Here is a 12548-nt window from a genome sequence, read left to right as displayed (position 1 = left end):
CCAACAGGGCATTGAGGCATGTGATGACCTCGTGTGTGTCAAGGTGACAAGAAATATTATTTGATGCATGATTTTTGTAATCTAGAGGCTAGTGGGGCCTACCCTATAACTAGCACACAGTGGAACTCAATCATTCAACACTTCTTGAACGTCTACAGTGTTCTCAGGATGGTGCTAATCAACTGCTATGGTGCACCATTTGATAAACGCTATTACAATGACCTTCAGCATTCCTTTTTACATCCTGATTCAGGCTTACACATGCACAAATGTGAGCTTAGGGTAAGTGAGGTATTCCCATAGCACTTTTAGGATTTTAAAAACATTCCATGCCTAGAATCACCGAGAGAAGGGGTATCTAAATCACCTTATACTGTGTAAACAGGGCTTTGCATATAAAATGTTTTGAAGATGCCAACAATATTCACATGTTCCCAAAAAACTGCAAATCCCTATTTCCATCATCCAACCAGCTCTTTCTTCCCAAAGCATCTAGAAAAAGGACCTGTCGTATGATAAGGGTTCAATAAGTATTTCTGAATAAGAAAAGGAATCAACTGCATTTATTATTATATAGTACCCAACATAACTAGGGAGAAAACCTGAAGAAGATTTTAAAACCTGGAATTACTCTCCCACAAAAAAAGAACTGCAATAAAATTTGAAGAATGTTTAAGGTGACTTTTAAGAACTGTGCTGTATTTTCTACTTTAATAAAAAAATCCAAGAGGCCAACAGACTAAAAATTTTAGCTTAAATATGGGCCTGTGAAAATCATTTAATAATAGAAATAATTAGATATAATTTTCAGTATGAATCATGTAATCAGTGGGTTATTGTGATCAAATCTTTCACAGCTCTAGTCCGATCAGATCATATCTAGTAAGCTCCGTGAAAACACTTTACTGGTTCAAGCAAAGAACTCAAATGCTTTGCCTTTAGCCCCCTCTGATATATCAATGTTTCTTTCATACTATAAATAAAAGCACAAAGTTCTTAATTTTACAAACTCTACTAAGGAACAAACCTGAAACTTAGAAACAATATCTACCTGAACACAGGAATTCCCACCACAGAGTAAATGTCACTTAGATGTATAAAGATCTGAAAGAACAAATAACAGAAGTTAAAATGGAACAGGAAATGCATTACCAAATGACTGACAATTTGAAAACTTCCATTTTGAACCTATACAACCTATATTTTAATACGAAATTCCAAGGCTTTGTCATATCCAGAAAAATGTTCCATAATATTTTTTACTGAGCAGAGGCAAAGTAAATTTTAAGTACGTCTCATAGAAAAATTCTGAGGTCAAATTGTATACAAGTTATATTGAGAATCATATTATGAAGAACTCAAGGTCACCTTTCTTCCCAGTGATTCTTTGAATTACCTTAACTAAATTAGATTTTTCATCATTTTAGGTTAGAGACAACTACCTAAATCTACCCTAATTCTAGCCTTAAATAAGACTTGATGCCATGGTTAACAGAAAACTTTCTTTAAGCCAAATATACTGTAGCAAGGGTGACCTTTTCCCTCCCTACTATTTATAAGGGAGCTTCTTCCTTTCTATTACCTTGTTATTTTTTTCCCAGTTTTATTGAAAAATAATTGACATATATCACTCTATATGTTTAAGGCATATAGCATGAAGGTCTCATTCACGTATATTGTGAAATGATTACCACAATAGGTCCAACTAACATCCATCTTCTCATATAGATAAAAGGAAAAGAAGGGGAAAAAGGAAAATCTTTTTCCTTGTCATAAGGACTCCTAGGATTTACTCTCTTAACCGCCTTCCTTTAAGTTGTATAGCAGTGTCAGCTGTAGTCGTCATGATAGGCCATGATGAGGATTTAAATATCTCAAGTTATAATTAGTAGCCCACATAAATTTTAAAGAACCCTCCTTCTGTAGCCTGATGAGGCTTATGGAATTCTCTAATTCTGCTGTTTGACCTCAAGAACATTTGATTCCTGATACTTTCACCCCAAAGGTATTTTAATATAGTTTAATCAGAATTATTCCAATATTGATAAACTTTTATTAAGAAAAGAATAATCTGGAGTGAACTCCATTTAGTCAGTTTAATTCCTTGATTACTGAAGCTAAACTTTCCAATTTTTTATATTATTCACTTTAGCAAAACTACTAATTGGGATTCATTCTTTTCTATTTAAAAGTTATATTAAAGATATGATATACTGATATTTTTATATATCAAATGTTATCAGGTATAGCTTTCCCCACCATGAAGGTTTTTCTATTAACTGTACAGAACAAAATTTGTTAAGATTTGTTTCTTCTGTCAATTTTGGTCACGGATTTTACTATGTGTGATTCTATTGTTGTCAATTTTGTTTTGTGTTGATTATTTCTACCAATAGCTATTATTAATTGCATTAAATGGATGATAGGAATTAAATTAGATATATTTATTTATGAGCTAAACTATGAGAAAACTATAATTCTGAGACAGTGAGATAGAGTCAGGGAGAGATGGAGAGGAGGAAACCAGGAGAGCAGAAGATAAGAAAAGTGGAAAGGGGCAGATGAAGGAAGACACCCTTATGTCAAAACATTCTTGAGGTCAAAATATTTTGCATAACAGCAATAAAGAATATAAAAGAGGTACGACTTATTAAAAGCAAAAAATATCAAATAACAAAACTGAAAAACACAAAATCTTCTGATTTGGCCAGCCATTACTCCATTTAAAGCTATATAACAATAAATTTATGAATTAACGAATCATAAAAGTGACTAAACTGGTCAAATTTATGAGATGGCTTTCAAAAAATAGTGAAGAATATTTTTTATAGCTAGAATTTGTTTTCCCATGTGTTTACTTTGTTCTAATTAAAAATTGTGTAACCTCCTTAAATTGATTTTGAAAATAGAGAAAAAGAAAAATAATCCCCAAACCCTAACAAAGCCACGATTAACATACTATTTAACTTTGTATTGGCCTTTTTGTTTTCCAATTTTTTTTTTTTACCATTAGCTAGAATTTCTTATTATACAGACTTGTTATTTATTATAGTGATTATAGAGAGCATCTCTGCAACCTTATGTTAAATGTTCAGTTTAACTGTGACTAAACAATTCCATTCCAAAAGTCCTATTTGGATGAGACATTTTCACAGTGAAGACTACTAGCAAAATTATCTGCAGTATTCTATTGCTAAAGAGGAAACAGACTGCTGGATCCATGTAGACATGATTTTCAAAACTCTAAAGCAAAATTGAAAAGCACAATAAAAGTTGTTGACATTGCAATAATATTGTAATAACTTTGCATGGGGACAGATGGCTACTAGACTTAACATGGTGATAATTTTGTAATGTATGCAAATGTTGAATCACTGTGTAGTTCACCTGAAAAATAATATTTTACGTCAACTATATTTCAATTTAAAAAAAGAATAGTTGGCATTGTCTTTAAAGAATTAGGTTATAAGCATATAAAATAAAATGAACATTCATTACCTCTAAATTTGGATTCCTCAAATCTGCTTTCCATCCAAACTGTTTCGTGAGAGCAATTCCAATTACTCTTCCTACCTCCTGGAAAAGCAGCAGGTTATAGAAAAGAATATACTAAAAATGAAAATTTTAAGTTTAAATGTAAGCAAAAACTAACAGAGTTTGCAGGAAAATCAATCAGACTATCTGATGGTAATTTAAGGTTACAATATTAAAATATCACACGAAAGCATTTTCTACTCAAGGCAAAAAGGGTACATTTTACCCCTTCCACCCCCAACACATCCTATGGCATTAACGTCTACTTGTATGTAATCTTTATTCTTGTCATTTTAGATACATGAAATAACCAGATCATGGCCTGATAAATATGGTCATTCTGGGTTTTAGGAAACAGATGCAAGCTGAAAGATTAACTGTTTTAGCTATGGCAATCCTATATGTTTAAAAATCACCAGCAATAGCATTAGGCTCAAACTTAAGGGTCTGTCTGATTTTAAGACTGGCCAAAGGACCTAGGCTTATGCCCTTTATATTACTGAACTTTGTAGGGTCTGTTCGTGGTCTTTGCTCTCCTTTTACGTCTATCTGTGTATTTGCATCTGGGTCCTGGGACAATCCCACATGCAGGACCTGGTGCAGAGCAACAATTCAATAAACACAGAACCGAACTACAGAGAAAGCCAAAAAGCTTCAGACCATGATATTAGGATTTCCAAATGTAAAGGATATCTATTCGTTTAACGAAACTTTTAGGGAGAAAGTAAAAGGAAGTCTTTACATAGAATGGCATACTATTCCTCTTAAGCATCTGAGGTACAGTTAAGAAGGAAAATGCATTTTTAGAAGAGATTTAGTTATATGAGATTAGGCCTAGTTATCTGTCTGGACCTGGTTTATGTATTCTGAGAAAGGTTTTCACCTCTTTTTAGATCTAAAGAGTGATAAATTCTTTTAGAAAATGGTAACCCACTCTGGAGGGGGAAAGTGTACCTGTGCAGTAAAGGTCCTTGCAATGGCTCCACTGCAGCGACAGGAAACTCTGAAAGTTAAGTCGTTCTGGTTATGAGTACCAACTGCTTCTACTACATCGTTCTGAAGTTCTTCTTGAGATTTGTCTCTTTTAGTGGTAAAATTTCCTTGCTCCAGTGTTTCTTCTTCTATTTGTTTTTCCAGTTGGCATTCCTTATTCTCTTGTATCTCTTGCATTTGTTCTGTTTTCAGTTTCTTAGCAATGATGTCATTTTCTCCCACTTTTCTTTTTAGTGGGTTAGCATTTTTTTGAGAAAGTTTTACCTTTTTTGCATCAAGTTCAAGAAGATTTTTCCAAATTGAAATGGCATTCAACCAACTTTCAGGATCATCATTTGTAAGTCTCTGCATTTCATTAAGTATTTTTCCTAAATAAATAAAATCTCAGTTTACCCTTTATTGAAGCTATTCATCACCCCCAAATCCCATTACCTTTATTTCTTTAAAATAAGAAATTTTATTAAATTGCTACATGAATAGTGACTTCCCTTTCATCTGGAATTTATATAATTTAACATAAGAATATTGTGCAGAATAAAGTTCATTCATATATTCCATACTTAACGTCAAAACTGTTTTAAAATTCCTACAAAGTTATCATTTTCTTTAGCAAGATCATTTGTCCTATGATAACATATGCATCTCTTCAATATACTTATAGACCTAGAGCATGTGTTGATCTTTAAAATAATGCTGATCTTGCCTATAAAAATTAAGTTTAAAAAAACAGAATAAATTGCAAAACACAGAGCTCAAAAACAGAGCAACTGAATCTTGGGACTATTTTAGACCATACAATATTAGCACAGATCGTAAAAGGAGTTTCCACAAAGTTATACTTGAGATATACAGCCGACTCATAACTTAGGGACTGCCAGCCATGCTCGATAAAATGTAACCTTTCCTTGATGAACAAGGGCCATCAAAATGACCCAAGAATAATTACTGTAGTTTTCTAAAGATGAAAGTATGTGGAATATTGGGATGAAATTTTATTGACCCCACAATATAATACCCTAGGATTTGCTTTAAAACAATTTTTCTGCCCTGTCTTGATTTCTTGCCATTTGTATCTTTCTTGACACATTTTATTATAGACTATATGATGACATGGTCTCTTGTGCACAAGCAGCAATCAAAATGAGGTTTAAGGCAATGTTTTAGCCAGATGTATCTGATCCTTTTTTGTTGCTTTTATCAAGATCTTTACATTATTTCAGCAGCATATTTATAAAATTAGGGAGTGGACAAGAAATCTCTTACGCCCTCTTTAACTCCAATGCTTTATAAATGGGTGTAAGTTTTTTCAAAACAGTTAAAGTTCCCCAAACAGGAAATTTTACTATGTAGTATTTTTCCAATTATATCACTCACCAGTTAAAATTTAGATGGTGACAGTTTTGACCAATTTATTAAATCAACGCATTTTGGGTTATCACATGCTCCTAAGTCTAAATAAATGCACTGACCATACATAGCTCTAGAGAAGGTGTCTGATCGTAATTCTTAAGGGAGAAATGTGACTTAGGACACTACAATCTCAGAAGAAAGGCAGCAGATTGCAAAGAGAAGAGACGTAATTAGGTGATAATGTTCAGGAAATACAGAAAAATAACTAATTAACGATCCCATGGGTCTGAATGAATCTTAAAAATGTGAAATGGCTACATATTAATTACCAAGCAGAAAACTTTGGCGTACAATATATCATGGGGGGTAAAAGCAATAGGTATACACTGTACCTTTACTTACAGAAGAAACATTAAACGGAAGCTGCTTTTTAATCAGTAAAAATAACCTTTCTGCAGATTTTAATTTTTTCAGCATATTCAAGTCAGAACAGGTGGTGAAAAAAACTTTTCCTGAAATATATTCAACCTAGAGATAGAAAAAATAGATATTAATGAATTAAAACATGGAACCTAGACTAACAATAATAAAAATGACCATTTCTGAAGTATCTATTATTTATCAGACACTGTACTAGGCACTCTGAATACATTTTTTTCCCCCCTCATCCTTATAACAACCCTCTAAGGTAGATTTTATCATCCCCATTTTATAGATTAGGAAATTGAGGCTTAGAGAGGTTAAATAATTTGTATGAAGTCACATAGTCAGTGACCAAGATCATAATCTTTCTATGTTACCTTTTGGAAAGTGTGTGTGTGCACACACTACTAAAAAAATAGAACACAAAATACTCATTAATTATCAAATCTCACACAACTGTTAAGAGTGGGCAAAGGAAAGGTATAATGGAGAGGACAAATGAGGTGTCTAGCCCAAGGTTAAAATAATCAGTAGGTATTTCTTAAACATCTACCTCGTGGTCTACAAGGAAGCATACAGTATAAATCTTAAAGATGAATAATAATCTAATAGGCATACACTGACATACAAATTAAAATGTAAAATTTATAAGACAACAACCTGCATTAAACCCAGAAGAAAACGAAAAACTTAACATAATAAACGCACTGGTAATTTGTAGGTACAATAAGTAGCACCAACGATGGAAGCCATCGTTAGTAAAAGTCTCGGGGAAGAATCCTATAAGACTTGGGAAGAGGGATTGTAACAAAAGAAAAAAGGGCAAGAACACGCAGATGGGAGTGACAACCTGGCTGAAGTAAACTGTGAGTCAGCATGGCAACATTTGCTGTGTGATGCTGACTGATGGTGTCAGGTGGATGGATGGTGTAGCTCAGGCCGGCTTGATAACGGTCATCGAGTACCACAGCTGCTAACGGTCAAGCGTTATAGGCTTTTGATGAAAACTATGACAGCACTAAATTAGCTGGCAGAAAAAATTACCGTGGAAGAGGCATAGAGGACTGAGTGTTGAATGTGATGCTGGAGGGAGAAGTAGATTACTGAGGAAGAAATAATGAACCATTTGGCTGTGGGAACTGGAAAATGGACAGAAGCAAGAAGTATGCATCAAACAGAAAGAGGCTGTGGAGACAGGATGGCTATGTGGTCAAAGTCAGGGAAGAACGGAAAATGAAAAGAGCACTGACTCACAGAGAGTCCAATGAGGTACAGCAAATGGTGCTTAATGCCAATGGAACCCTAAACCTTTTGGGTCAATCCAACCCCCTCAAGTTCAGGATGGATGCGGATAGTCCCAGCATTCTCCTTTTAGCAGTGGCCATGGGCTGACTGACATGGTTTTAAGTCATTTCCTAGGACTGAGGCAACCATGGAATTTGGGGTATCCCATGTGTGTAGGTAGCTCCCATTCAATGGGAATTTGAACTCCAACTGTTGTATGTTTGATCTGACCTAGTCTAATTAAGCTTTGGGGATGGTAATTTCTGAGGTTACCACTCTAGCTTGATGAAGAAGAATCTCTACTGGGGAAGCCCTAGGTTGATAACAGGTAAAACCCCAATACTTCCAGTTATAAGAGTAACAAGTTCTGCGGCTCTGACATATAGCATGGTGATTACAGCTAGTAATACTGTATTATATAGCTGAAAGTTGCTAAAAGAGTAGATCTTAAATGTTTTCAGCACAAAAAAGTAACGGTGCTTATATGACGGGATGGAGGTGTTAGCTAATGCTACGGTGGTCATCATTTTGCAGTATATAAATGTATCAAATCACCTTAAACTTACATAATGTTGTATGTCAGTTATACCTCAATAGAGCTGGAAAAACAAATAAATAAAAAAGAAAACCCAAATAGCTTAGGTACCAGCAATGCGGCTGACCAAGAGAGATGGAGGGAGAAGGGAATGAGAAGAATGTTTAGGAATCAGTATTTAAGGGGACAATGAAGTAACTAAAACAAGAACTTCTGGTTTCTACAATTTACTTCTTTCTCATTACAAAGGTGACATCTTCCCACTAAAGTCAAAACTAAATATATACCTCAAAAGTGCTTAGAACCTGGAGACACAGTTTTAAAAAGTAAATTTTTAGAAGTTTAGATTTTATGTTACTTGACCTAAAAATATAGCTGATGTTAAGCCATCACAAAACAGGTTAACAGACATGAAATACCTTGTCAAGATTCTGGGGGAGCTGAAATAAATATTTTACTGAAAATGTATGGTTTTAAGATCCAAGTCTTATAAACAAACTGATGCAAACATCTAGACCAGTGATTTTAACCTAAGTAGTCTAGACACTAGTTATTTAATTGTACAAAGATCTTATATTTTCTCATTTACTTGAGTATCAAGGGAAACAGTTTATATAATGAACTTCCTCCAAAAATATCTTTTTTTGAGGGGGATGTGGAGAACAAAAAAACTAAAAAGACTTGACTGAAAATAAAGTTAATTAAGAGGACCTAAAAGGTCATTTAATTTATTTGAGGTATCCAATCATAAGAATAATATGTGTTGAGGCATTAAAATGCTAAATACATTCTCAAAACCAAAAGCAACATTATTCTATTTAAAAAATTAACATTAGGCCTACATTCCTTTTACAAGAAATGAGCACGTAATCAGAAGTAGTTTACGAAGTCGTAAAACAGCCACTGTGAGAATCAATCATATATATGAAAGCACTTTAACAGTTCACCCTTTGTAAAGACATTGTATCTCAAAGTAGTAGAGAAATGAATTTTGGTGTTTATGATTTCAAACAGTGAAGCTACCATTACTCGTTTTTTTTTAGTTTGTTTGTAACTGATCATATTCAATAACAATAATTAGAACTGTGGCATTTTAGAATATTTCATCCCAGTATTTGTTACTTGAAAATTTATTTATATATCCAATCTGTTTTTTCCATTTGGAAGTAAATCATTAAAAACTGTCTAAAACCAGCTGGTTTTATGTCTAACACTTCAGAAGATGAAATAACAGCCTTTATTAAAGAAAAAAATAGCTCTGTTATCAGCTAGCATTATCTAAGCAGTTAGCAGTTTTACCTTTCTTTTAAAATTCAGGGATTCAAGTCTGACACAAAGATGAAAAGCTTAAGCCTATGCAAAAAAGTAAGGTACAGTAATATAGGGAGATACCAAAGTTTTCCTAATTCTACAGATGCCATTTAATTTCGGAATTAATTTTAAAGTGCTAAGTGAAGGACTGAGGTGGCGTGTGAGCTTTTTTGGATCATTTTAGAAGAGAGAAATAAAAATATATACTTTACTACATTAAATGAAAAACTATGAAACAACTCAACTATCTGCTTAGCTGTACCCCACTATCCTCTATCATTATGACCCCACCAAAAAAGTAAAAAAAAAAGGACCTGAGTTAATTGTCTTTGCTATGTGATTAATCAACTGACAGGGCCTCCTGGCCAGCTGGCATTGGAGACACCTCTACTATCTTCAAAATTACTGTCCCTACTTTTTTAAAAAATAATTTATTTTTTATTTTTGGCTGTGTTGGGTCTTCGTTTCTGTGCGAGGGCTTTCTCTAGTTGCGGCAAGCGGGGGCCACTCTTCATCGCGATGCGCGGGCCTCTCACTGTCGCGGCCTCTCTTGTTGCGGAGCACAGGCTCCAGACGCGCAGGCTCAGTAATTGTGGCTCACGGGCCTAGTTGCTCCACGGCATGTGGGATCTTCCCAGACCAGGGCTCGAACCGGTGTCGCCTGCATTGGCAGGCAGATTCTCAACTACTGTGCCACCAGGGAAGCCCTGTTCCTACTTTTATTGTTATAATAAATAATAGTATTTAACACATTAAACATTATTACAAAGTAAAGCTTAATTTTACCCAACACATTTCTTTAAAGTACTCTACACACTACATAGTATAGTACATAATATATTTATATGCTATAAATTAAATATTTAAAAATACACAGGAACCTATAGAGAGGCTTGCTCCACCACCAGGAGAAAAAAAAAATCAAACCTGAATGTGACCAAGTGCTAGCTATAACTTACAGGACTCCGATTTACAGGAAACATAGAGGCTAGAGGAACATATGAAACCACACCACGGAGAAGCAAATGGCAAAGACTGAGAACAAGCAGAGACCAACATTTTTCTAATAATGCTGCATACGCAGACTGGGTCAAGCCATCTATTTTTCATACCAAGAACTCTACGTTAACATTTAAAAAAATCAGTGCAGCGGGCTTCCCTGGTGGCGCAGTGGTTGAGAATCTGCCTGCTAATGCAGGGGACGCGGGTTCGAGCCCTGGTCTGGGAGGATCCCACATGCCGCGGAGCAATTAGGCCCGTGACCCACAAATACTGAGCCTGCGCGTCTGGAGCCTGTGCTCCGCAACGAGAGGCCACGATAGTGAGAGGCCCGCGCACCGCGATGAAGAGTGGCCCCCGCTTGCCGTAACTAGAGGAAGCCCTCGCACAGAAACGAAGACCCAACACAGCCAAAAAATAAATAAATAAATAAATAAATAATAATTAAAGGTGCTAATAATTAAAAAAAAAAAAAATCAGTGCAGCAAGATGTCATGGCCACACAGTGTTTAAGGAACTGGACCCAGGTCCCAGCCTGCCTGGGTTGAACATGATAATATGCTCATGCCTGATTTCACAGACAGCCTGGGTTTGAATTCCAGCTCTGCCATTTTCTGGTTCCATGACTTGAATATTTTATTGGACTTTACCTGTGCTTCATTTTCCGTTTCTGTTAAATGTGGAGCCTACCTCATAACATAGGGCAGTTGTGAAAATTAAGTGTCTGACACATATTAAATGCTTAATCCATGTCAGCAGTTGCTATGGTTGCTTTTTTAGATTAGCTACATTCAATACTCTATGACATTCTGTGACCAAAACCACAAATGGCAGATAGTCTAATAAAGACTGATGCCATTCTTCATGACCCCTCTATCCTCCTCTCCCCACCCCCTCATCACTGAGACTCCTTTTGTGGACCTTCAACACTGCAGGAGTCCTGGGAGTGGAGTGGTCAATTTCTTTCATTAAGCTTTCATTTCCCAAAAACACATCATTCACGCTGTCGTATATATCCCATCAAGATACTGGAGCACTTTTCTATTACATCCTTTTCCTGTTTTCAAGAACCAGGCTCAGCATGTCCTAGAACCTAAACTGATGTTTAAAACCTTCTTCGTTTCATTGAAATTAACAGCGTATAAATGCCAGCAACTGTTAACTTCCTCCTCTGAGGCCTCCAAGAGAATTTTTCTAGCTACTATTTACTGCGTGTTTAAGGTGTACTTTACACACCCTTTATCATTTAATCCTCCCCAAAGTCCTATGAGATAAACATAATCATTGTCGGGAAACTGACAAAAACAGCTGAACCTGAAGATTATATTTGCGTTTAAAGGATGGAGAAAGGATTCTGACAGGTCTAATTCTAATTATAGGCACTATCAAACACTTTTCTTTTAAAGAATCCATGAAGTAACTTGCGTCAACCCCTCTTTTTAACAAAACTTCACCCGTGACGGGTACGCGGTAACAGATGTGCAGGGAAAAACGGCTGGCGGGTCTTTCCGGCAGTAATTAGAGGACCTGCCAGCAGAACTCCGAGGGCCGGGACGTCGCCTCCGTGGGTTCGCGGGCCGAGAGCGCGGGGCTCACATCGCTTTCCCGGGTCTGGGACGGACCCCGGCGGGGAGGCACCACGGCCCGGGGCGGGGACTGGGCCACCCTGCTTCCCGCCCGGGCGCGCGATCAGGCCGACTCACCTGCGTGGCCGCCAGCCGCGACCGCACCTCCCGCATCAGGAAGGGCTCCAGGCCGCGGCCCGCGGTGCAGAAGAAGCGGGCGCCCGCTGCAGGCCCGGAGCGGCGACCGCCGGGCACCGCCGCCATGGCGGCTCGGGGTCACGTGGCCTCGGGTGCGCGCGGCGCGGCGCAGCGGCCCCGGAGGTGGCGCTCAGGGGGCGGAGGGCCGGGTGTCGCCAAAGGCGAGCCGGGCGGGAAGGTCCCGGGAGGGTGGAATCGGCTGGGAGGGGCCCTGTGGGTCTCCTAGGTTAACTGCTTGGAACCTCCTTGATTAGGCATCTGGAATTATTTACAATCACAGGTGGAAGGGATATGATTGGGATCTATAAAGCGGATGTATAAAAGGGATATGATTGAGATATATAAAAAGGATATAT

At 37.0% G+C, this 12548-nt stretch overlaps 1 protein-coding gene across 6 annotated transcripts in view; it reads right to left on the bottom strand.

Moving 5' to 3' along the window:
- THUMPD2 (THUMP domain containing 2) overlaps nt 1-12268 on the bottom strand; it is a 42578-nt gene extending 30310 nt beyond the window's left edge. For 5 of the 6 annotated variants that reach the window (XM_057558305.1, XM_057558308.1, XM_057558306.1 and 2 more), the window contains exons 1-5: nt 12133-12268; nt 6270-6405; nt 4489-4895; nt 3499-3576; nt 1052-1104 (exon numbers count right to left, since the gene is read on the bottom strand). In XM_057558305.1, the coding sequence (XP_057414288.1) occupies nt 1052-1104; nt 3499-3576; nt 4489-4895; nt 6270-6405; nt 12133-12258 (800 nt within the window). In that variant the 5' untranslated portion in view covers nt 12259-12268. Of the gene's footprint in view, nt 1-1051; nt 1105-3498; nt 3577-4488; nt 4896-6269; nt 6406-12132 lie in introns of those variants that run through there. The other variant, XM_007167117.2, reaches the window with a different exon arrangement.
- Between the last annotated feature and the right edge of the window lie 280 nt (nt 12269-12548).

Source organism: Balaenoptera acutorostrata, chromosome 12 (assembly GCF_949987535.1).
Source record: "Balaenoptera acutorostrata chromosome 12, mBalAcu1.1, whole genome shotgun sequence".
Lineage (NCBI taxonomy): Eukaryota > Metazoa > Chordata > Mammalia > Artiodactyla > Balaenopteridae > Balaenoptera > Balaenoptera acutorostrata.
This window is presented reverse-complemented; position numbering and strand designations above follow the sequence as displayed.